At 42.0% G+C, this 25,591-nt stretch overlaps 1 protein-coding gene across 1 annotated transcript in view; it reads right to left on the minus strand.

Moving 5' to 3' along the window:
• XRCC4 (X-ray repair cross complementing 4) overlaps nucleotides 1–24,239 on the minus strand; it is a 198,009-nt gene extending 173,770 nt beyond the window's left edge. Inside the window, exons 1-2 of the mRNA XM_060235737.1 lie at nucleotides 24,089–24,239; nucleotides 20,137–20,327 (exon numbers count right to left, since the gene is read on the minus strand). Coding sequence (XP_060091720.1) covers nucleotides 20,137–20,327; nucleotides 24,089–24,227 — 330 coding nt within the window. The 5' untranslated portion in view covers nucleotides 24,228–24,239. The remainder of the gene's footprint in view (nucleotides 1–20,136; nucleotides 20,328–24,088) is intronic.
• Nucleotides 24,240–25,591: the final 1,352 nt, after the last annotated feature.

Raw genomic sequence — 25,591 nt, forward strand, 5'->3', positions numbered from 1 at the left:
GACATGAAATTTAACTCAGGTTGTGACTCCAAGCACAGTCTACTTTAAGGTCTCAGCCAAGGGACATGCGATGGGATGGTGCATTTGTGCCAGCACAGCTGCACTGTGAAAGCCTAGTTAAGAGTCAAATATGGGGGGGTGGGGGGAGAGAGAATGCAGACCAACAAAGCCACATAGTATCAGTGCAACAATAAAATTTTAAAACATGAATACTAACAGAAAACATATGAGTGCCAGATACCAAGGGCCATAGCCCAAAAAGATCCCACAGAGAGAAGGCAGGCAAACAAGTGACAATACCTTGCTGTGCGCCAACCAAGGAAAAAAACTGATAAGAACATCTATAATCCCATCCCACTGACATCCAAATATACATTAAAACCAGCCCATCCCTTGTTTCTCAAACACCATCTGTTTCACATAAAGGGGCCAAAGAGCTTGCTCCATTGCCACAAGTTGATGCAGCAACAGCATTCAGCAAGCACCCACAGGAAACAGGCTTGCTCTTACATCTAACTGTTGTTCATCACGTGTCTTCTGAGCAGGTCACAGACCTGCTGTGGAAGCTTCTTTACCAAGCTAAAAACAGAGGGTGCTTTGACTTCTTTGTACCATAGCCAGCTGTCTTTTCCTGCTGAAAACGGTCACATGGTTGAAGGGAAGGAGTGCCTACTCCTCTCAGTTCCACTGGAATCACCATGTGTAACCAAAATAAAAAAGAAACCCTCTGGTACCTCATGGTGAGGCGGGGGGGGGGGGGGAGAATGTGTGCCTGCACAGAAGACAGTCCCCCCACTGGGATGTTCCTAAACTACAATCTAGGAGGTGATGTGAGGTCCTCACCATAGCTCATTGGAACAGGGAATGCAGCATGCCCTTGCTAACTTCTGAAGAAGAAGAAGAAGAAGATATTGGATTTATATCCCGCCCTCCACTCCGAAGAGTCTCAGAGCGGCTCACAATCTCCTTTACCTTCCTCCCCCACAACAAACACCCTGTGAGGTGGGTGGGGCTGGAGAGGGCTCTCACAGCTGCTGCCCTTTCAAGGACAACCTCTGCCAGAGCTATGGCTGACCCAAGGCCATTCCAGCAGGTGCAAGTGGAGGAGTGGGGAATCAAACCCGGTTCTCCCAGATAAGAGTCTGCACACTTAACCACTACACCAAACTGGCTCTTCTTGCCTGCAGGTCCAGCACATCTTGTCTCATGAATGTATCTAAGGAGGATCAGATGGCTGATCAACAGATCTCAAGCAATGGGACATCTCATAGGAGTGCAGCTCATGATGCTTGTGTTCTGGTTGCATGAGCTCATACCCATAGGGGGGAGGGAGGCAGTTTTGCTTGCTCATAGCATTATTTGATTGCAAAGACAATACATCTGGACAGTGTGTGGGAAGTCATTGGCTTCCCTTTGTTATGCCCCATATATGAAGTAAAAGGATTATTGTAGTTCCTAAATGGTTTGGTTCTCTTGGGAGCCAGTGTGGTATAGTGATTAAAAGAAGTGGATTCTAATCTAGAGAACTGGGCTTGATTCCCCACTCCTTTGCATGAAGCCAGTGGAGTGACCTTGGGTCAGTCACAATTCTCTCAGTGCACTCTTTGCCCCATCTATCTCACAGGGCATCTGTTGTGGGCAGAGGAAGGCAAGGCAATTGTAAGCTGTTCTGAGACTCCTTCAGGTGGTGATAGAGTATAAAAATTAACTCTTCTTCTTGAGGTAAAAAAGTAGTACACATTGTCATCTAAGGTGTGAAACATCCACTCTGCAAACGAGGAAAGGCTAGGAAAAAATATGGGTAGCACTATATTTTGCAACATCTGAAAGGTGGAGACCACCTTGGGTAAAAACCCTAAACTAAATTTGAGTGCTACTTGTTCGGCAAAAACTTCAATAATAAAAATTCCAATGGTAACACATAGAGCTGCTGGCTTGTTAACCCTTCGAACATACGTTATGGTGACTAAAAAACAAACCTTGATTAACTTGAGGTCTAATGGGAAAGTGGCCTCAGGTTCAAATGTTCTAGCATTAGCTGCTAGAATACAAAGGAGAGTGACTGCTGCGGTACTAGGTTGGGGCATGTCTACAGGAGACCATGATAGGGAAGTGAAAAGTCCAAATGGTTGCCAAAAATGGACCTTCACTGAGGAGTAGACTAACTCCTGTGCTTGGAGAATAAACCACTATTGTAAAATCACTAGAAGGGAACACAACTTGGGAAAATGACCTTCAGAATGGCCCAAAGTTGGAAAATTTCCATTTACTTTTGTAAGCCCTTCTGGTAGATTTGAAAGTTGAGAACAACCTCAAGAATACGTGGGGGTAGAGTCATATGTTCATCAACCTCCATGCCATGAGACAGAGGTGGGGAATATTGTGGTGAAGTAACCGACCAACATCAACAGGTTCAGTGCCTCTGGGAGGTTAGTGTAGATATCCTAGGATGTTGTGAGAAGGGGAGCAAACCAAGCCTGTTGGGGCCAGAAGGGCACTATAAGGATAGCTTCTGATTGGTCTTCCAGTAGTTTCACTATCACCCTTGTCAGCAAAGAGAAGTGAGGAAACAGGTAGAAAAGGGTGCCCTTCCATATGAACTGGAAGGCATATCCCATGGACAGGTGGGTGCCTGCAACAGAGCAGAAATAACAAGCTTTGGTGTTGTGGCATCCATATGAGGTCCACCACAGGATAGCCCCAAAGATCAAAGACAGACTAGATATACTGAACTGCAAGTGCCTGCTTGTGGCTGGAAATATGTACCCTGCTGAGGGTATCGGCTAGAAAGTTGTGTTCTCCTGCAATATGGATGGCTCAGAGGTGGACACCACACTCCAGAGCCCAAAGTCAAATCTCTGAAGCTTCTGTATTGACTAGCGTGGAACCAGGGACTTCCTCCCTGATGCAAAACATGGCAGAAACACTGCCCATCTGGATGAGAAACGATTTCCCTGAAAAGGAATTAAGTGTATACTGAATGGCATGAAGTTCCAGAATATTTATATGCAATTTCCTCTCTTAAGGGAGCCATTCACCCTGGACCAAAAGGCTCTCACAGTGTCCCCACAGTCTCTCAAAGAAGCTCCAGTGGTGATGACTATCTTGTGTCTAACATCACAGGGAAAGTCTGAGAACAGGTTTTCGTCTCATGACCACTAGGCCAGTATCTTTATAATTTGTCTAGAAATAGAGAACTGGTGGTGGGTGGAGTGACATTCAGGCCTAAATCTAGACAAGAATAGCCTAGCCCTAGGTAAAGGAGCCAGCTGAGTCTATTAGAATTATTGCTGGAGTATGTTGGCTGAGGGGGAGGGGGTTGCTTGCAAACATTTTGCTTCTCCGTGGAGGCTTTTTTCTTGCATTGGTTGAGCTAAAGGCAGGAGCCAAATGGGTCTACTAGAGTTCTGAGTTATCAGCAATCACTGTCCCTCCACTTTTCTTGGGGTAATGTTTCTTTAATTAGCATTACAATTTTGCCTGAGCTATCCAGGTCAAGGCTCAGCTGAAGAGCCTCTGCTCGACATTCAGAGAATCCCAACTTCTATCCCTGGCACTTCCAGTTAAAAGGTTTATTATTAAAAGACTTCAATCTGAGTCCCTGGAAAACCGCAGCTACTCTGAGTAGACTGGGGGGGGGGCTTTCAATGCCCAGCCATTTCATGTTTTCCCCTGGGTCCTAGGCTGGCTCAGAGAACTGACCAAGAGGGCAGGCTGGGGAAAGGATTTACTTCCCACTCCAAGCAGTACAGGAGCATCAGCCTACTGCTGCACTGCATTTTTAATCATATTTGTCTGTATCCTTTTTTCCACTACCTGGCATTGCATTTTTATATGGCCCCGCTCAATAAAGTCCTATTTACGTAAGATCAAGCCCTTATAACAAATAAGTTCAACACCCCCTAGAGTACAGTGTTAGTATATGTGCAGGCATCAGACCACTGCTGACAGCACAAGATCTAAATGACAGTAGATGATCTGGCTGGCAGGAGCATTTGGCAGACTGCCAGATTGCATCAGCCAGGCTGAGGTGAGCATGACTCAGCACTAACCTGATTGGTCCATCACCTGGAAGAATTGTATAAATGTACAGAAGTACTTCACTACTTGTGGAGGTTGGATGGTGAATTATAAGTGGAGCACTTTGACAGTCTGTATCATAATTGTAAATAAATTGTATATAGCTAGTTTAAACTCAGCTGTGTACAGGACTGGATTTGTTGGCGTCTTCAGAGCTCTTACTCAATAAACGCGGAAGACCAACATACAGTGGTTCCCCAATGAACTGAACAGTCTGCGCAGGTTCCAATTTGGATCTCTTCCAGTTTACTGTGAGGCCTAGGCCTCGACAAGTCCTAATTGCTAGAGCTATGTCATCAGACAGGGTATCTCTAGACTCAGCATCCAGAAGCCAGCAGTCCACATAGGGAAACATTGTAAAGTCCTGCAAGCAGAGGGAGGCTGTGACAGGGGCCATGCACACGGTAAATATATGAAGGGCCGTAGCCAAACCAAAAGGCAATACATAGTATTGATAGACGTTCCCCTTCTATTTAAAATGGAGATATTTTTAATATTCTTTGTGGGTTGAAATGTGAAAATAAGCACCCTAGAGATCAATAACTGCAAATAACTGCAACACAGAAGTCAGGGTAACCATCTTAAACATAGAAACTTGTTTAAATGTCTAAAATCTAAGATAGGGCAGGAACCACCCTCTTTCTTATCAACTAAAAAGAACCCAAGGGGCATAGATTCAGGGACCTCTTGAATCAACTGGTGCTAACTCGCTAAATCCAATGGATCCCTCTGTGGTGGTCTTGAATTGAGAAGCAACATCTGTCCCAGTGAAAGTTCAGCCTCCAACATGGAATGGATCGGGGAGGTAAAGCAAACCAAAAGAGTTGTAAGTGGAACCAAAGACTCTACAAGTCCCATGACTGAAGCTGTGGGAAATGTCTTAGAGGACCTGTAATTTTGGGTTGATGACTTAGATCTCTATTTTTTTTATTATTTAAAGTGGCGCTTCTAAGCTGAGGCACTCCAAGGAATAGATGCGGCAAGTAACAAAGGGGACTGAGACAATCATATATTCAAGCCAAAAAAGGAAAGAGCTTCTTGCAGAGAGAAGTAATCCCTGCCCAGTGAAAATGGAGATAACTCTTAAAACAGGAGTGATCCATGGTCTATAAATATAGAAGAATTCTGGGAATTTGGTTGTATGTTCCTGACTTCTAAACATAAACAGCTTATAATTAGAACTTTCTGTTTGGGGCAGTGATGCTTTGTATTCTTGGTGATTGTGAGGGGCACAGTGGAAAGGGTTCTAGTGTCCTGGGCCCACTGGTGGACCTCCTGATGGCACTTGGTTTCTTTGGCCACTGTGTGACACAGTGTTGGACTGGATAGGTCATTGGCCTGATCCAACATGGCTTCTCTTATATTATGTTCTTAAGTGTCACTGAAGCTCAGAAACCTATGCTTGGGTGTTAAAGCAGAAACTGAAAGATACTGCCATTAATCTGTCAAAAAAATCTATATCTGTTAATATATTCAATATTTTTTCAGTATCTGTTATATTTCTTATCTGCCTATTTTACTAAAACTTCACTGACATTTTTAACCAGCAATTATAGTTTAAGATAATACTTTAAAATCATCAGAGAATTAATATGGTTCAATCTGAAAAGAAAGCAGTGCAAATGCTATATTAAGGTTAAATATTTAATATTTGAAGACTACAGAACCATAGTTTCAATCTAATATAGTCTTTTAAATAAACAGAGGAATAGTGTATGGAATTAGAATCAAATATTCTTCATTTCATTCTGTTTCCCTTTCTCTATATCTGATGTAGCTACAATAAGAATTGTAATAAGGTTGAGAAAGGAAGTATTTTTGAATATGTTTATATTTGAGATATATGCTTTACATTATATGTTACACATTATCTATATCTTTGAATATCCTTGATAACTATAAACACTAAGTAATATTTTTAATTTTAATTCCCCATTCCCTTTCTTTTTTCTGTACCCATATATATATATATATATACACACACACACACAAATATATATATATATATATATATATATAGCGGAAACTGAAAAGAAAGCCTCTCTCCCCAGAGTTTCAAAGACCTTGTGGAAAAGTAAAATCACTTACTTGTTGGAAACACAGGGCTTTTTTTTAGCAGGAATGCACAAGAACACAGTTCTAGCTGGCTTGGAGTCAGGGGGTGTGGCTTAATATGCAAATGAGATCCTGCTGGGCTTTTTCTACAAAAAAAGCCCTGTGGAAACATATTAGCTGGATTTAGCGTGATTACAAAGTTACCTCAGTTTTTATTAACAGGTCACCTCATACACCCTGCTCCTGATTGCACTTGACCCTTTCCTCTCCAAGTTAAATAAAATATTTTGTTTATTTTTGAACTTTCAAAAGCCTCTTGTGTGCCATTACAGGAGCAGAATATTAGCAGGTGATTTTGTCTTTTCCCTTGGGTTGGGCCAGCATCAAAATATACAATAACGTGACAGAGTGGAACAGCCATAGACCAATAAATAAGAAGCAAATAGATTGTAGGGGCTCCTCAGCAAGCTAGAAAGAAGAAACAAAGGAGAAATCCTGTATGTGAGGAAGGGAAGAGGTCTCCTTGTGAAAGATACAAAATTGCTTCTCTACTGACAAGCTTCCCAATTCCGAAACTCGTCTCACTGAAGTTACTGCGACTAGAAAAACTGTTTTCAAGCGAAGGAAAGCCATGGAGATAGACTGAATGGGTTCAAACGGACGTTTGGTCAGGGCTGTGAGAACAGTGTTCAGCCTCCATGTTGGAAAATGATGGATCTGAGGAGGAAGCAATAGGGCTGCTCCTCTGATAAAACGGGAATTGTGAGGATGAGATGACAAACCAGAATGGTGATCTTGGGAAAAGACCAAAGAAAGGGCTGCCACCTGGCGCTTTAGTGTCGCTGCCTTAAAGCCTGAATTGAGACCATCCTGAAAGAACTGCAAGATGGATCTAATCTCTGGATGAAGAGGCTCCACTTGCTTTCTCCTACACCAATGGACAAAGGCTTTCCAGGTTGTGTTGTAAATTCTCACTGTAGAAGGTCTCCTTGAGGCAAGAATGGTATTGACTATCTGAGGAGAGTACCCAGACCGAAGCAATTTCGACCTTTCAATTGCCAGATCAAGTTGAGCCACTCTGGACGCAGATGCAAGAGATCCGCTGAAATGGGCAGAATCATTGGCTGTTGCGTTGACATCTCTTGCAGTTCTGCTTCCAGTTCTCGGATTTTCCTGAGTTGGCGAGGTAGGAGTGGAGTTGGCGGGAAGGTGAAGAGACATCCCTGCGGCCAAGGGGCCGTCAGGGCATCCGTATCCTCCGCTCAAGGATGATAAAATCGAGTGAAGAAGCGGGGAAATTTGTGATTGTACGGAGAAGCAAATAGGTCGACTAGGGGTAGACCGAAGCGATCCTCTATCAGTTGAAAAACCCTGTCGTTGATCGACCATTAGCCCTGCCAAATTTGTTGATGACTGAGCCAGTCCACCTCGATATTGAGGACTCCCCTGACATGCTCTGCCTGGATGGACTGAAGGTGAATTTGAGCCCATGACAAAAGCTGACAAGCTTCTCTCTGTAGGTTGTTTGACCTGGAACCTCCTTGGCGATTGATGTAGGCCTTGGCTAAAATGTTGTCTGTTCTGACTAAAACATGGCAATTCCTGACCTGACATTGAAAGTGACGTAAGGCCCAACCTACAGCTCTCAACTGCAATAAGTTGATGGGTAACTTGGACTCCTTCATGGTCCAGAGACCCTGGGCAAACTGGTTCTGACATGTGGCCCCCCAGCCCGTAAGACTGGCATCTGTGAAGATCTGGATCCGATTTTTGATCCGGAAGTGTTTCCCTTTGGTAAGATTTTTCAACCTTGTCCACCAACGCAGGCTGGTCTTTATTTTCAGAGGCACCCGTACTTGCAAATCTGACTTCCCAGAAATCTGAAGCTGGTAAAGAAGTAGAAAGTTTTGAAGCGGTCGAGCATGAAACCTGGCCCAATATATCACCTAACGTGGCTATCATCGACCCCTGTAGAGAAGTAAGGGGCATCAAAGACGACTGACGACTCCTGATTACCAAGGACGAAGCTTCCTTGATCTTTTGCACCTTGTCTGTCGGGAGGAACAGACGTTGCCACCTAGTATCTATAACCACCCCCAGATGTTGTAGCTTGTAGGTGGGTACCAAGGAGCTCTTCTGGACGTTGACCACAAACCCAAATTCTTGCATGTTTCGAATAGTTTGTTCCGTGACCTGAATGGACTTCTCTCTCGAGGGAGCCCTGAGAAGATTATCATCCAGATAAGGATGGATCAGAATGTCCTGCTCCCGAAGGGAAACAATAACATTGATCAGGACTTTGGTGAAGATGCGAGAAGCAGAAGCCAGGCCGAATGGAAGGGCTCTGTACTGGTAGTGGCGGTCGCCATAGTTGAATCGAAGAAACTCCGATGTCTTGGAAAGATTAGAATGTGGCGGTAAGCCTCCATTAAGTCTATTAATAACTCCTGGGGCTGGAGTGCCTTTGCTATGGAGCGTAGTGTCTCCATCCGAAAGGCCTTGTAACTCACAAACCTGTTGAGGAATTTTAAGTCCAGAATTGCTCTCCAGTCCCCTGATCGCTTTGGCACGGTGAAGAAGATTGAATAAACACCTTGACCGTATTCTGACGGGGGAACTGGCTCGATGTCTAGTAAATGCTGAATGACTTGTAAAATTCTGAGGCACTTTTCTGCGGACTTGTGATCCGGTGACGGAACGAAACGAGACAGTGGTATGGTCTGAAAGTCTATCTTGTATCTGTCGGTGACAATTTCCTTGCACCAGGCGTCTGCTGTTGCGGATTCCCAATGGCGTCGAAATTGAAGCAGACGTGCCCTGATGGGAAGAAGGGTGTAGTCATGGTTTGGTGCCCTTCTGGTTTCTCTCCGGTCTATCGGACTGCTTAGCTCCGGCTCTGTTCAATTTGGAGAAAACGGGGCAACGAAAGGACTGTCTGGGGTTGTTCCATGATGGCCTTTTGGAATCCTGTCGAAAACACGGAAGGGTATGCTGTGAACGAAAGGAAAACGTAGAAGACTGATATGAAGATCATCAGTCTTGACGCCGTATAAACTTGGGCATCGCCTTCTTACCCCTGGTCTCCACTAAGATTTTATCCAAAGCTGGACCAAAAAGTCTCCCCCCATGGAAGGAATATGCAATCACAATATTCTTAGAGAAGGTGTCTGCTGACCAAGCTCTTAGCCAAACAGAACATCTAGCCGCTGCTGACAAAGAAATAGCTCTGGAAGCAAACCCCATAGTATCTAGCGTAGAGTCAGCCAGAAAAGAAATGGCCCTTAAGATGCGATTTGCACCTTCCATAGAATGATGATCCTCCTGGGGCAGCCTCCCAATACAGCTGCTCTGGCCACCAAGGATCCCACCGCCAAAGCTTTGAGCGCCACTGCTGCAGCTTTATGAGTTCTGCGAAGTGCAAATTCCACTTTTTTATCAATATTGTCCTTCAGGGCCCCATGGTCATCCTCAGAGACTAGACCATAGCTCTGCAGTGCTGTTATCGGTACATCCACCAGGGAGACCTGCAAAAACTCATTAGTAAAGGAATAAAGCTGATACATTTTCTTTTGAAACCCTGGGTATTGCTTATTAACTAGTGGTCTCTTCCACTCTGCTCTTATTTGTCTTTCAAAATAAGCTGGGAAGGGAAAGGCCTTGGCATATGAAGCCCTCTTTGGAAAAAAAACCTCCGTGTCTTCCTCCTTGTGCTTGACCTTGGACTTGGTCTCCTCCTCCTCCTCTTCCTCAATGTCAGGATCATCATGGAGATCCAAAGCAGTGAGGGTCCTAACTAACAGATATTGTAGGTCCTCTGCCCTAAAAAATCTCTGCACTAGCTCTGGGACCTCTATATCTGGATCCTCGTCCAAGGAAAATTCACCCTCTTCTCTGTCACTGGGTGTCTGAAGCCCATCTCTAAGGGGGGACCCATCTTCGGTCCTATCTCTTCCCTGGGTCAGCATGCGCTTCTGGGCTGTCTTGGTTGGCCATGGGCATTTTCGTGACCTGGACCCTCTGTGAGGGGAAGGGGATCTAGAGGAGGATACGGAGGGGGACCTATTGGATCTGGTCCTCTTTCTATGGAAGGAGCCCATCTCATCCCGCATATCACATAGCATAGCGAGGAATTCTTGAGGGAGAAACATGGGAATGAGATCTCCTGGCTGGGTATTTTCAAACTGGCCTAGTTGCAAGTAAAACGGCTCATTCCTTCTCCCTCCCTTGCATTGTTGCTACTTAAGGGGGCCCCCACAGTGCTCATTCCCGGGTCGCTATGCTGCCTCCGCTGGATGGGAAGGAAGACTCTGCCGGCACCGAAGCCATCAGCCTCGTCTCAGTGACAGAGCAGCTGTTTTTGGCACACTCGTGAAATGACGGCTCTGATGGGGAGTCCCGCACAAGCCTCTGCTTGGACTTGCTGGCTCCCTTTGAGTTTACTGGTCCAGAGGTAGAGTTCTGATCCTCCCCCTCCGATAGGAATCCGTCGTCCTCTTCTCTTCGTGGCATGTTTTCTATCCGTTTTAATCCTCGTCCGTGAGAAAAAAAGAGCGCCGAAAAATGGCGGTCGGGGAGCCGAAGCCCGCACCCGACTGAAGGAAAGGAAAGAAGAGTGAGGAGAGGAAGACAGGTACCAGAAGGCTAGTTAATGAAAAAGCAGGAACAGAGCAGTAAAGAGGGATAATTGAATAGAGAAGAATTTGTAAACTACTGAGGTGATAGGCAATCAGCCTATAACTAGGTGCTCTCCCTACTGAGGCAGGAAAAGAACTGACTTAGGGTGAGTCCCAACAGAAAGAGGAAGTTTGAAGTTAGTCCTGACTCTCTACAAGTGGGTTGGGAATCACCCACAAGATGGCCTCTGCCTCAGAGGGAAAACTGGGTCCTCACCCTCACCCTCCCCTCCACCCCTCTAGTCTTCTCCTTGGCCTTGCCCCCAGGGCTCCTCTTCTGCTGCCTGTCACTCATGTCACCCTTGGCCAGTCTCACACAACCTGAACTGAGAGTGGGGTTTTTTACAAACCTAACTCACCACACTGTACCCTGAACCAACAGGCGCCCTGATTTTTTAAAAACCCTCCCACCAAAACTTGTTTGTTTGGTTCCTAACCTGTCCTTCTTTGGGTTGGGGTAGTAGTCTGGTAAAGTTTAGGAGACTAGGTGATCCTGCCTCTACCTGGCTACAGTTTTTAGAAGGCTACCTTGAGATGAAGGCAATCCTTGTTATATCCTCCTAGTTAAACTTCTCCTAACTAGATCCTGGGACAAACCAGATTTCCTTGCAAACTAGAAATCAGGTGTCCCCTATAACTAGAGAGAAGCTGTGGTTTACCCTATGGAAATCTAAGAATGCACCAGCTTTCAGTGGCTGAAAGCAAGATGCACTGCAACCCTAGTCTCTTTAAAAGAAAGCCTGATGTGGCCTAGTAGTCTCACTGCCTTTTATGAGAAACCTAAAATCTTTTTAAATTGCCCCTATCTGGCCTAGTTGAATTTTGAAAGAAGATAAAGCCCTAAACTGGATAATTTTTTTTTAAAATTTAAAAAAAACCCAATCCCTAAAAACACCCTTATTAGTGGGGCAGCCTATTTAGTGGCCCTAGTCAAACAGAAAGCACCCCCAGACCCCAAAAATAGCTCTATAAAAACATGAAAATGACCCACTCCACACAGCCCACACACCAACCCCCTCACACCAACCAGAGGTAATTAAAAAAACCAAAACGTGACAGAAAGAAACTTAACTTTTAAATTCCTCCCCCACAAAAAAAAACAGAACCAGGAAAAGGGACAACAGGACAGGATGCAAAACCAACAGCAACAGATCCAAACAATTCCAACTGAGAAAAAGCCAACAACTGTTAAAAAACTGAACTTTTTAACAATAAAAATAAGGCCAAACAGCCCCCTCAATCCAAGAACCAAAACCAGAAGAGAAAAGGAAAACAACAGCACAACACAGCAGCCAACAAATCAAACACAGAATCTTTTTAAAAGAGTAAAAAACTTGACTTTTAACAATACAGGAACTTAACCAACCCCTCCTTCCAAAAAAACCTTCACCTCAAGAAATCCAAGTCACCCAAATCAGGAAAAGTAAAAGGACACTGCACTTTTAAAAGTCCTCTCACTAAGGTAAGATATAGGCAAATTGGCAAAACCCCCACCACCACCACAAGCCCCCACTCCCAGCAGAACCCCCTAACCCAAATAAGCTACCCACCCAAATCTGAAAAAGTAAAGGGACTCTAGAGTCTTAAAAAGTCATTTTACTTTTATCCTAACTAAAATAAAAACAAGAACCCCAAGACTGTCTTACCTTAGATGTCTTCTCCAGGCAGGCCAGGCAAGGCTGAGAGAGAGCAGCAGCAGCTGAGGCCAAGGGCCAACGCAGCACAATCTCTCACTGACACCAACACAGCAGCAATGGAATGGAGTCCAGCCAGGCAATCTCCTTAAAAAGGTTCTCTGGCTCTACACAGAGCAGTTTCAAAAAATACCACTGCTCTGTGATTGGCCAGAGAACAGTGTTTACTTGGATACCCAAGTAAACAAAAGAACAACAATGTTGCTGAATGGCTGGGGGATTAGCCCAGCCATCAGCTATACAACAGCCCTGCAAAGCATGCATTTGCAATGCATTTTGGAAATGCATGCTTTGGATTGGCTGCTGGGGATCCTCTCCCCCTCCCCTCCCTCCCTGATCCCAGGGAGGCTATGGGAGAGGCAGGAAAAAGCTTCCAAAGGCAGGAAAGGAGGCAAGCAGCTTCCCTGAGGGTGCAGAAGCTCCTTTCCCGCCTTTTACACTGAGTTCCGTATACTTCCGAATATTGATTCAGAAGTATGTGGGGAGCCGTATACAGCTCCCGTATAATGCCTTCTAATTGGATTCAGAAGTATACGGTGCCGTATACTTCCGAATCAGGCGGTATTCAGTGGTCTATTCGGTTCGGCTGAACCAAACGCACACCCCTAATAGAGAGCTTAACTCAGTGGCCCCCAACCTTTTTGGCCCCAGGGCTGGCCCACCCACTGTGGCCCCAGGGCTGGCAGGGTGGGGGCACCAAATTAATTGCCTTGATATTTAGCTGAATAAGTAGAACACAATGTTGCATTATAGTTTTCAAGATTCACTAAATAGTTTCTAAGGTAAAATCACTGTCTTAGTTGTCTCTCTCTGTGAATCTCTCTTGCCAGTCTCAGGCAATTTCCTGGACAGTGAAATTCCCCCATCACATACCTTTATTATTTTTTATGAGGGGGGAGTAAAATATAAAAACAATGAATGTAAATTATTTAAAGTTACTGGTCTTTACTTATGGCTTTAAAGAATTAGAAAATTAGTCCCTGAAAGAGTGAGCTAGTCTGGGGGGGGGGGTTTTAAAATTATCTTGATAAGATTTACAAGGTCTTCAGCATGATCACTAGAGTTTTAAAGGAGGATTATAATTATTATTTGCCAGACACAGGTGATGCTTGTAATTTTTCTATCATGAACAAACTACACTAAGGGGATATATTGAATATAGGAAAACACATAGTCAGGATCATATATTTACTTTAATTCTCAGTAAATATTGGTAAATATGAGGAGGAAATATTAGGAGGATTCCCCTGAACAAACAATATTGTATATTCAATACATAACAGACAAGTACTTTTTACTTGGATTAAAAATATGCTAACAGCTCTTGAAGCTCTTTAAATAATTTATGTAAGTAAATAACACGAAGTACAATGTAGATCACTTCTGCACACAATGCTTTATTAAAGTACAGAACTCACTGCAAGACGTGCTGATTGCACCTAGTTTAAATGTCTGTATAAAAAGGATTAGAAAGCAAAGGAGGACAGAATTATCCATGGCTATCACTCACAGTTCATATCACTCAAGACATCCAAAGGAAACTATTCTGACTGAATGACCTATAGAATAACAGTCAGAGCATCAGAAGTCACTAGCCACTTCCTCCTCTGCCTAATACTTCTTGACTTCATAACATAACCTTACCCATGTTAAAGAAGCTAAATTCCAAATAATGATATGTGCATACAGAAATAGGCTTCTGCATGTCTACCACTTTTCTGGATCAGGAGAAATGAGTGTAAAATTGATGCATACATAGATTTGTCCAGCCCTGCACTTACCTCAATACAATGTATTTCAATTTTTTAAATGCATATTATATACAGTTTACTATCAAATATAACTAGAATTTAGAAACTGTTTTAATGTTTTTATTGTTGTTTAGAATTTAGAAATTGTTTTTATTGTTGTTTCATTTTATTTGGTCACACAATTGTGACTGTGACCTCTAATCTGTGAGCTGCCCTGAGCCTGCCTCGGCGGTGAGGGCGGGATATAAATCAAATAAATAAATCTATATTAGGAACTAAAATGGATGCTATAGGACAGGGGTGGCCAACGGTGGCTCTCCAGATGTTTTTTGCCTACAACTCCCATCAGCCCCAGCCAGCATGGCCAATGGCTGGGGCTGATGGGAGTTGTAGGCAAAAAACATCTGGAGAGCTACTGTTGGCCACCCCTGCATCAACTAGCCCCAAATTATATGAACCATGGAGGTAAAAATACAACTTCAGAACAAAAAGACCACTAAAAAGACTCCAGTGCACATGCACACACGCATGCAAACACATAGAGAGCTTTTCTCCTAGGCTGTGATTTAATGCTAGGCCATAAATCAAATGCAACCTGATAGCACTGTATACACACACACACAGAGCCTGGCTAAGAAAAAAGCCCCATAAGGGAAGGTCCGCAACAGTTTCAGGGCTGGCTTGATTCCCATCACCCACATGCCCTTTTGCTGAAAAGTCACATCAAGTGTCAATAACTAGCTCTGCTGACTTTACATCTATTTGACTTCCAACTACAGGTCCGTATGTATGATTCATGTTGTTTTGTATACATATTATGTTGCATTAGGAAAAAGCATGAATATTTCACTCTAATAATATTTTAAACAATTTTAATAGCCCTCCATTTACCCAAACAAGGTATATATTTCTATATTATCAAAATCTCAGTAATAGTTGACTTTTTCATTTATTAAAGGATGGGTAAGAATCTACAGCACAAAAACTACCAGTACAAAAGTACCTTATATTTTGTATGGCACTAAATATTACAATAACTCACCAGAACCAAAATAGTCTTTAAAAATCCCAAAACTGACACAGCATTTCCCTACAATTGCATCTATTAAAAATTGGCCTCATTTTTATCATTTTTTTCCTTTTTTGTACCTCAGTCTCCTTTTCACTGGAATTACAATTAAATGTTATTTGTACTAAAATAAAAACAACTTAAGAAACCAGAAGTTTTTAAAAATGTTGTTCTCCAATGGGGCAAGCTAAAAATGTATTAAAGGAGCTCAGGATTATGTGTACACTTGGCTTATTGTCCCTGGTTGTTCTCAAAATGTCTACATCTTGTTATATGCTGATTTGCTTTTCTACCCAGTCTATAAATTTGAATAATTTTCTTCCATTTCATTGTATATGAAGAAGTGTGTCTGCACATGAAAGCTCATACCTTGAGCTTTGTTGGTCTTAAAGGTGCCACTGGACTCCAACTTTATTACTTCAGAGCAACATGGCTACCTGGTTCTATCTTCATGTTTCTCTACTGGTGAACAAAAGAGAACAGAGTCACCTTTCACTACCCAAAAGTTGGGATCATGAGAACTGCATGAACAAAAGCTATGTGGAACAGGGGCTATAGTAAGGAAGGGAAATGGCTGAAACCGAGAAAGATTGGTTGCTGGATACAACCCAATGTATATAGATCCTTAAGAACATAAGAAGAGCCTTACTGGATCAAACCAATAGTCTATCTCAGGGGTGTCAAACATACAGCCTGTGGGCCAGATCCGGCCCCCAGAGGCTTCCAATCAGGCCCTCCAGCAACTGGCTGTTGTCTGCTTCATTGTCCCTTGCCTTTGTCCAGTTGCCATTTTGTGTTTCTCCCATGATAAGCCAGTCAGCAAAGCAGCATCTCCCTGCTCTTTCCCTTTTCCCCCTCCCTTTCCTCAAAGGGAGGAGGAGCATCAGCCAATGAAGGAGCTTGGCTCTATAAGTCTGCTGTGTTTATTAAGTTTGCCAGGCTCAATCAATCACCCTGCAGAGCTACTGAGCCGAGCCTCTCTTCCTTTAAGTAGCTGAAGCTACCATCAGGAGAGGTACAAAGAAAGCACTTTGAAAGCTAGCAACATTTTATTTAAGGTATGAACTTTTGCCTTGCTACACACACACACAGAGTGAGTTTGGTTGGACTTGTTATGGGTTCCTCTCCTCTTTTTCACTGTACTCAGGCCCTCCAGTCCCTCTCAATAGGAAAGTATATGAACTTTAGGGTGATTAACATGTAGAATTCACTGCCACAGGAGGTGGTGGCGGCGGCCACAAGCATAGCCACCTTCAAGAGGGGTTTAGATAAAAATATGGAGCAGAGGACAGCCCAGATTTACTCAGCAAATTTCCCTTGATTTTTCTTTCACATTTTCCTTTGATTGGTGATCTTGAACTTAGACTTCCCAGATAGTAAGTAGGTTGATACTGAGCATAGTACATGGCTGTATCTCTGTTCTTGCACTGCCACATAGGAGATGTAGTTATTTTTCTGGGGAAAACTATAGTTTTGTAGACAAGCACATAGCCCTCAGTCTGTGCCATGGTGCCTTCACATGTTCTTGACTAGCACATGATGCAGTTTCTATACAGAACCTCACAATGCACAGCTGCTTCATGTTTTCCTCTTAGGCTTAAAGCACTGACCATGAGATCTCTGTAATGAATGTCAACAAATCAAAAGTAGGTTTGTAGCTTACAGATGTGCACACCTGAACAACACCTGAACAGCATGCTTAAGATTGGTACAGTACATAGTCTGGAGTTTTTGATGCAATAATTCACAGCAAGAGGTCACATTTATCAGAGACTATAAAACAAAATATTTTAAGTAAAAAAAATCTTTAATTGTGATTGTGTACTTTATAAAGTTTATATATCTGCTACCTGGCATTACATTCTATGAAACACATAGCCCAGCCCAAAAAGGTCTCATTTATGTCTAATCCGGCCCTCATAACAAATGAGTTCGACACCCTGGTCAATCTAGCCCAGTATCCTGTCTTACACAGTGGCCAACCAGTTCCTCTGGATAGCCAACAATAGGATATAGAAACCAAGACCTTCCTATGATGTCGCCTCCTGGCTATGGGATTCAGAGGGTTAGACTCTGAATGTGGAAGTTCCTCTCAGCTAACATGGCTAGTAGCCACTGGTAAGACTTATCTCCCATGAATCTATCTAATGCCCTTTTATACCTGATTATTCCTGTGGCCATCACTATATCCTCTCGATGTAAAGTAGTTTTTCCTTTTGTCTGTCCTGAACCTACTGCCAATCAGTTTCACTGGATGCCCTCAAGTTCTAGTAAACATAAACAATGGCTCATAACACCAACAACTGTACACAGCATGTATGAAACAGGATAATGAACCAACAGATTTTAGGAAGCTGACTCTACCCATTTGAGAAATGTCAAGGGCACTTCAAAAAAAAATTAAAAATATATTCCAAATGCAATGACCTGTATTTCAGAACACATTACAACAACACAATTATTGAGGGAAAAGTGAAGTGACTTAACACAATTTCTTTTTTCAGACTAGCTAAGTCATGACTGTTTGCCTCACACTGAAAATTTTAGCCTCCTCAGCTAAGGTTTTATTAATGTTCCTTGGCGGAGGGGGGGGGGGGATACAATACCTGCCACCTTATTACGGAAAGGTTTGCTGCCCCTCGAATACTGTTTATCAAGAACTCTTTAATCTGTTTAATTGCCACTTCCAAAGAGAAAGTCTTGCAGGAGTCGCATTATGCATTAGAGGTGGAGAGTTCCTAGTTGAAGTGCTTGGAAAGATTTACTTCCCAGTGATCACCTACTTAGATCAAAAAGTAAATCACTGACTCTTGTTATAGTGTTTGTTTAGGTGGCAGCAGTTTAGCTGGCCAAGCCTCAATGGCCCCTTACTGAGTTTCTCAGTGTGTGTGGCCCATTTTGCTCTGCAGCTGGTTTGACACACAAGCCACACTGTGTATCAAGCTTATTGTTCTTTTAATGCAATTCTCAACAACCTAGTTTGCCCTTACCAGTCTAAGAGTATCTCAGAAGTGGTAGGACATTTAAAAGCTCTGTAAACAAAACCACCTGCTTCAAAAGAAAGAAAATTATTAATAAACAATAGAGCAATTTGCTGAATTGAGATGCTGCTAAAACATTAGACGTCTAAATTAGATCTCTGATACATTAACTTCTTGCAAGTCTGACTGCAAGTTCAAACAACTAGGAACAACCTGAACCCAAGGAATAAATGCTGTGTTGTATCTGTCAGTTGGTTCCCTCTGCCCCCATTATGTAGTACAATATAAACAAGCAATATTCATCTGCAAATTGACTCCAAACACCCAGGTAACATTGTCTACTTTCAAAAACTTATTTCACAAGAGGAACATAAGCTACTGTAGATTTAACTTTTTCCACTTAATTTCATCTGCTACAAAAGCAACATAAATCAAATAGAATTTCATACTGTTCCATGTCCATCGTGAGATTTTTTGATTAGTACATTCACGAAGAGATACAAAATTAGCTAAGGTGGGGGGGTTTTGGGGGGGGGCGCATTATATGGAAGTCAGGAAACACTTCCAATCCTGTTTAATAGGGATCACATAATGCAGAAATTACCCAAAAGATCTTTGCAAGGTCTACCAAAGTAATACAGATGTGCAACTGAAGACACATCTGCAGTGATATGCACAACACCACCACTGAATGGGCTGCTTACATATTTTGATATCAGCAGGGATATTCATGGGAGGAAAAGTGGTATGGTATAGCCCAGTTTCACCAGATCCTGGAAGCTAAGCAGGGTCAGTACTTGGAAGAGAGACCACCAAGAAAGACTCAGCAGAGGAAGACAATGGAAAACCACCTTTGCTTCTCATTTGCCTTGAAAGCCCCTTGCTGGCGTCACCATAACTCAGTTGTGACTTGACAACACTTTATACAGACACAAAGATTCAGGACTATTAGTCATTACATATGACTGTAACTGGACCAAACTCTATAATATGTGCAATCATGTAATTTGTATGTTAAGCCAGAAAATCCAGAAAAGCTGTGGAAATACAAGCCATCAAAAAGAAATAAATCCAAACTGCCAATATAGAGCCCTGACCCAGATGGCTTGGACTAGCTCGATATCATTAGCTCTCAGAAGCTAAGCAGTCAACCCTGAATAGTACTTGGATGGGAGACTATCAAGGAAGTCCGAGCCTTCTACAGAGGCAGGCAACAGCAAAACGGATTCCAAAACGGATTTTGCCAACTGGATGTCCCCATCTCCCTCCCCATCAGCCCATCTTTTTCTACTCCAAGTTTTAACTCATTAGAGTACTTTCTTTAGACTACAGACTTTGGTCAGTAATATTTGGAAAACAAAGATACTGGCATTTCTGTAAATAGTTCAACAAGAAGAGGCAAGCAATGCAGAAGGGGAAAGCCTAAATCAGATCAGCTCCATCTCTACAGTAGAGGAAATCGGCAGTCACTTTGGCTCAAACTCATCCTAATATTTCTACTGGTAGAAAGATTTCCACAAGGAATAAGACTTTCTTTCTTCAACCCTCCCATTTCAGCCCCAAAAGTACTTCTCCCAAAATGCTGACCCTACTGAAACATTTCATAATTAAAAAAATAAAGGAAAGTTTATGTTGCCAGGATTTTTTAATGTTCTTGTAGGGAAACAGTTTTTTTTTCTTTCACCTCTTTTTCCTCCTCAAGTTGATCAATGATGACATTTTCCATTCCAAAACTCCTCAAAGGCAAAGTTTAAGAAAAAGTTCTATTATTGAAGATTTATTGTTCTATGCATTAATTCTGTTGGAAATATGTGAAAACAGAGCAACACTTACATAAACATCTTTCAGATTCTTTTCATAGGAAAGAGTAAGGCAATCTCCATTTGCTTCTCCTTTCGAAATATCAAAACTGTATCTGTCTGTCTGTCCTTCTCTGAACAACAGCACTTTTTGTAGTTCTTCAATGTACTTCTCTCGTTCCATTTCCATGTCAGCTGCCTCCTTAGATATTTCATCTTCAGACACTGCAAGAAGTAAATCAGATGAATTAAAATTAAATTCAGAACAAAGGTTTCTTTAAAAGCCAGTATTGCAGCTGCTCCCGAACACACAAAATATCTGTTAGTTGTTCTCACAAAACTTAACGTACTACCAACCACTTTTTTAACAATGAAGGATTAGAATACTGTCACATCTTTAAGGATTTTTTCAAAGTACAGAAAAGGGGAGGGCTTAGTCATGTCATCCTTTCTATCACTTTCTGTGACTTGGGTAACAATTTACAACTTCAAGTGACTTGGGTAACAATTTACAACTTCAAGCCAATTATATAGGTGCTGAAGTCAATAATGTAAAAATTAGTTCAATCCAAAGAAGAGCTTGTGTGTCCTAAGTACCTCTGCTGCTTAACAAGGGCGACAACCATCACTTTCAGCTGCTGCCCATTTTTTTTATTGTTTTTATGTTTATTATATGTCTATACTCATGTATAGTCTTGAGCTTGTGAGCTGCCCTAAGCCTGCCTCAGCAAGAAGGGCGGGATATAAATTGAATTAAATAAAATTCCAGTGCTATTTCTGAGCAGGCCCAAAGCTAGAGGGTTTCCAGGGGGTTCCAGACTCCTCCAATCAAACCCCTGTTCTCCCTTTATGGCCCCTCCAATCAGTTGTCTAGGTGCCAGTCATCACCTTTGCCTCCAGGGATAGGCCGATGTAGATCTCTGGTTCAGGGTTTAACAGATAGTGAAGGGAATGTAATGCACTTTGCCGCTCTCAGATTTGCTTTCAGGGTGATTCCTCAAAGTAAAAAAAAAAAGGGGGGGCGGAGAGTCCACAGAATCTGCCCTGTATAAATTGCAACCCAACTTTTCTTGTTATTTCCTAAGGTTGCAAAAGACACAGGAGAGACCTGATTTATTGCACTTAGCTGCTTGATCTTTTTTTCTTCACCTTTTCTCTGCGATACAAATCCACCTCTCCCCTTTCCCCCACCCCCACCACTTTTTTGGATGCAAATGAGTGGAAATGGGCTGAGTAGACTTCACTTTACTTCATTTCACTTACACTTTTAATAAAAGACTTTTGGTCTTAAAGGTGCCACTTCATTCATTCTTTGTTTATCAACAAACTGCATGTATTTCAGCCCACTATACCTGATCCCCTCGTCTGAAGAAGTGTGTTTTTAGCACACAAAAGCTTATGTTCTGAATAAAATTTAGTTGGTCTTAAAGGTGCAACTTGACTCCTGCTTTGTTCATTTGTTTATCTTACTTCTATTCCTCCCTCTCATTTACTTTGATCCTTCATCTCAGTTGCCAAAGAAAGGAAGATACGAACAGCTGGGGAAAGGAAAGAACTTAACAGCAAGGAGGCTGTTGAATTCAATCTGCAACATTAGTGTGACTGGTATTGTCATGACTGTTACTTTTATCCCTCATTCAACCCTGTTCTATTGTTTTGTTGTTGTATTTGTTTTGTTTTACTTTTAATTTCTCAATTTGCTCTCAATGTGTTTTAAGATTGAGGCTGACAAGGGAATGAGACATTTATTCATTTACTAATGAAAGTGTTGATTTTAACTTTAATTTTAGATCCAAGGCATTCTGTGGGTCTTACTATTGTGTGAGCATTCTACCCTGCTTCTCTATGCAAATTTTTTACATGTTAGTGCTGATGTTACTGTTCAGTAAAAAGCAGTCAAATTAAACCTGCCTTGCTGTGTCAGACCTGAGAAGCTGGTTAAAAGAAATGTTGTTCTGAAGCAACAGAACTAAGTTATACATTTAAGCATAATAACTAGGGCCCCCACAAAAAAATGTGCCCCGCTAAAGAAGAATCCTGGCTTTGGGCCCCACCAAATAAAAAATCCTGGCTACAGGCCTGTTCCTGAAAGACCCCTGACACTCAATAGCAGTTTTTGGGTGTCACAGGGAGGTGTTTAAGATAAGAGGAGGCTGGGAAGATCTGCCTGCATTTGTTTGGAGTCATCTTAATGAATTCAGAGTTTCTGCTTGATCCTGTGCAAAGATAGTTAGCCTAAGACCACTGAAATCAAGAGGCTTAGTTGCTCCTATTGCCACATCAAATTACACCCTGAATGTCCTGCACCCAAACCAAAGCTTGTGGGAGACTACAGTAGGTATTTCGGTGGCACTTTACTGCATTTTCAACAGAGTTCATAACATCTGTGGCAAGATTAACATCAAAATCCATAGTCTGTTCTGGCTTCTTATAGACTTCTGGGCACAAGAGACGGCATGGTCTTGATGCTATAGGACTAACATATCTTAAGTGCCACTGCAATGTCATTTTATGCAATTACTTGTTACTTTTCAATTATATATTATTTACAGCTCTGATATAATGGTCCCCCTCCCCCTTAGCACAGCCCATTATTGGCGAATATGGCAGCAAAGAGAACATTCATGTCAATACTAGGTTAGTAAGGCTTGTCAATACCTGTTCAGATTTACATCATATTTCATAATCCACCTACTACTTGTTTTTTTGATAATAAATGTAATCCACCTTGGGTTTCAGTGAAATCATCATCATCCATAGAACTATCAGCTCATTCTTAAGCTTAGGCAACCAGTGTGGGGGCAGTAAAAGCATTCGCTTGATGGAAGGTAGCATTCAACTAACCTGCAGCTGTTATAAGGCACTGGGGGGGGGGAGAGAATCAGTACCTCTCAGCACAATTCTGTGTAGCAAATAAACATGCCACCTGAAAATATAAAATCAGGCAAGAAACAGACCAATCTTATGTTACTACGAAGAAGAAGAAGATGAAGATGAAGATGAAGATGAAGATGAAGATGATGATATTGGATTTATATCCCGCCCTCCACTCCGAAGAGTCTCAGAGCGGCTCACAATCTCCTTTACCTTCCTCCCCCACAACAAACACCCTGTGGGGTAGGGCTGGAGAGGGCTCTCACAGCAGCTGCCCTTTCAAGGACAACCTCTGTGATAACTATGGCTGACCCAAGGCCATTCCAGCAGGTGCATGTGGAGGAGTGGGGAATCAACCCGGTTCTCCCAGATAAAGAGTCCGCACACTTAACCACTACACCAAACTGGCTCTCCATTTTGGCTCTCCAGAGAGAAGTGTAGTTACTACACACACAGAGAGAAGTGTAGTGATCAAGATTTATTATAGTAGGCTGCAGTCAGCAACTTTGAACAACTACATCTCACTGCTGGGAGGCAGATAACAAGGAACACCTAACTTCTTAGATGCATAAAAAACCCTCCCTTCTACTTTATAGATGTAAGTTTTAATGCTTCTTTTGAAAGGTTGTACTTTAATAGAAACACACAATGCCTATGGCTATAAATGTAAGGGAGCTACTTATACACAGATGTGTAGGGATGGGGCTATTTTCAGTTTTCACTGCAGCTTCTCCCAACTGCCACTTTATTTTCAAAGTAACTTGCCTTACTAGATTTTGAAGCAATTTAAAACTCCATTCTGATTCTTCCAGCAATTCACGATGGACACAACAAACAGCACCACTGGGTAGCAGACTACATAATTTGAAAGGTGATGAGATGTTAAAGGTACAGCACACCTGAGCTAATAGTTATACTGTACAGCATACCTGAGTTAACAGTTGCACATGATTTTATCCAGGATGGAATACTCTGGATGGGTAAACCAGCCCAAAATACTTGATACCTTCAAAGATCCGTATCATATTCTGCCTAGAGGAAAATTTAGAACTATGCTATGCATTTGAGAAAATAGCTTCACATATATATAACTGTAAAGTAATATATCTCACCTCTCCCAGCCCAAGCCAGCTGACCATCAGTGAGAATGACATCAAAGCCAACTCCTAGATCTTTTTCCCAAATTATCTGCAGAAAATATGTTGCGCTTGAGTCTGCAACAGGACAGATTCTGTTCACTTTCTTCTCCATTATTCACCACCTGTTTTGGAAGAGGTAACCATTTTTTAACATCTAGTCCAATGAAAAGGAAGTGATTCCAAAATATAACTCTGGCAGGTTATACTCATTGTGGTTCTATAAATTAATAACAACATTAAATGTGCATATTTTACGCAACTGCATTTATTTTCCTATCCAGCTTTAAAATCTAACATCTACATCATGTCTATGTTTAGTTATAATTCACCTTTCTCACAGAGGTTCAGGGCAGATTATACAGAGTGAGTAAGAACAATCCACAAAAAAGGACATTCAATAACCACTTAATTAGTATTTTAGAAGTCTGAAAACATCAAAAGAATTAAAACATAAGTACTAATATGACACATTAAGCAGTACAGAAATTCCATAATAAGATCCCTACTTTTAATAAGTTATACACAGCAGTGTTCCAATCTTTTAAGTTCCTTGCCCGGTGGTACTACACCCCAGCTCAGCTTCACCGCATCACTTCGTGCCTCTAGTGACGCCTGCTGGAAACAATGCTCTTCTGTTGGATCCTACTTTCATTCTTAGTGGTTGTGTCCCAAATTACAACCCTTCTGGCATTTGGTTCATACTCAAACTTAACTGATAGTCAACCATAATTTCCCCTTTACTTATGAAATTTTGCTTTTTAATCGTTGGCGAGATTCTGCTATCCCTGACACTCGCAGAACTTTGGTAGCCTTTGCGCAGCAGTTAAGGCGATCATTGCCTTTGCTTGGAAGGACCCTACCCCTCCATCTCTTTCTTTGTGGTGCAAGAAAATCTGGGATTTTCTATTGATGGAAAAAATCACTTCTTCACTATGTCTCTCCACTTCAACCCTAAACCTCAACAACACCATTTGGTTTCCTCTCATTGAACACATTTCTCACAACCCCTCTCTATTCAACTTTTCTTCCCCTATAGATATTCTAGTCTTATAATCTTACTCTTCCTTCTCTATCCTCTACTCCCTTCCTCCTGTTTATTTTTGTTATCTTTTGCTTTTCTTTTTTAAATAGTTATTTTACATGTGGTTAGCTTACAATATAAATGTGGTCATTGCTTCCTTATTACTGCTGTTATGACATTATTATTATTATCTTTCTGATGCTTAGTTAACTGCTTAATCCTCATTTTACTGCCACCTCTTCATGACGGTATTAACTCAGTCTGCAACCTACTGAGGCACTGTTTTAGTTCCTGCCTGTAAATCACATTTGCCATTAATCCTACATGCGACTGTTAAAATTTTGGTTATTATTCTCATTGACTCCTGCAACCTGATCACGATACTGTACTATGTATAGTTTTGCATTTTTTCAATAAACTTGTAAAAAAAATTTTTTTTTAAGTTATACACAGCA

Source organism: Heteronotia binoei, chromosome 4 (assembly GCF_032191835.1).
Source record: "Heteronotia binoei isolate CCM8104 ecotype False Entrance Well chromosome 4, APGP_CSIRO_Hbin_v1, whole genome shotgun sequence".
Taxonomy (NCBI): domain Eukaryota; kingdom Metazoa; phylum Chordata; class Lepidosauria; order Squamata; family Gekkonidae; genus Heteronotia; species Heteronotia binoei.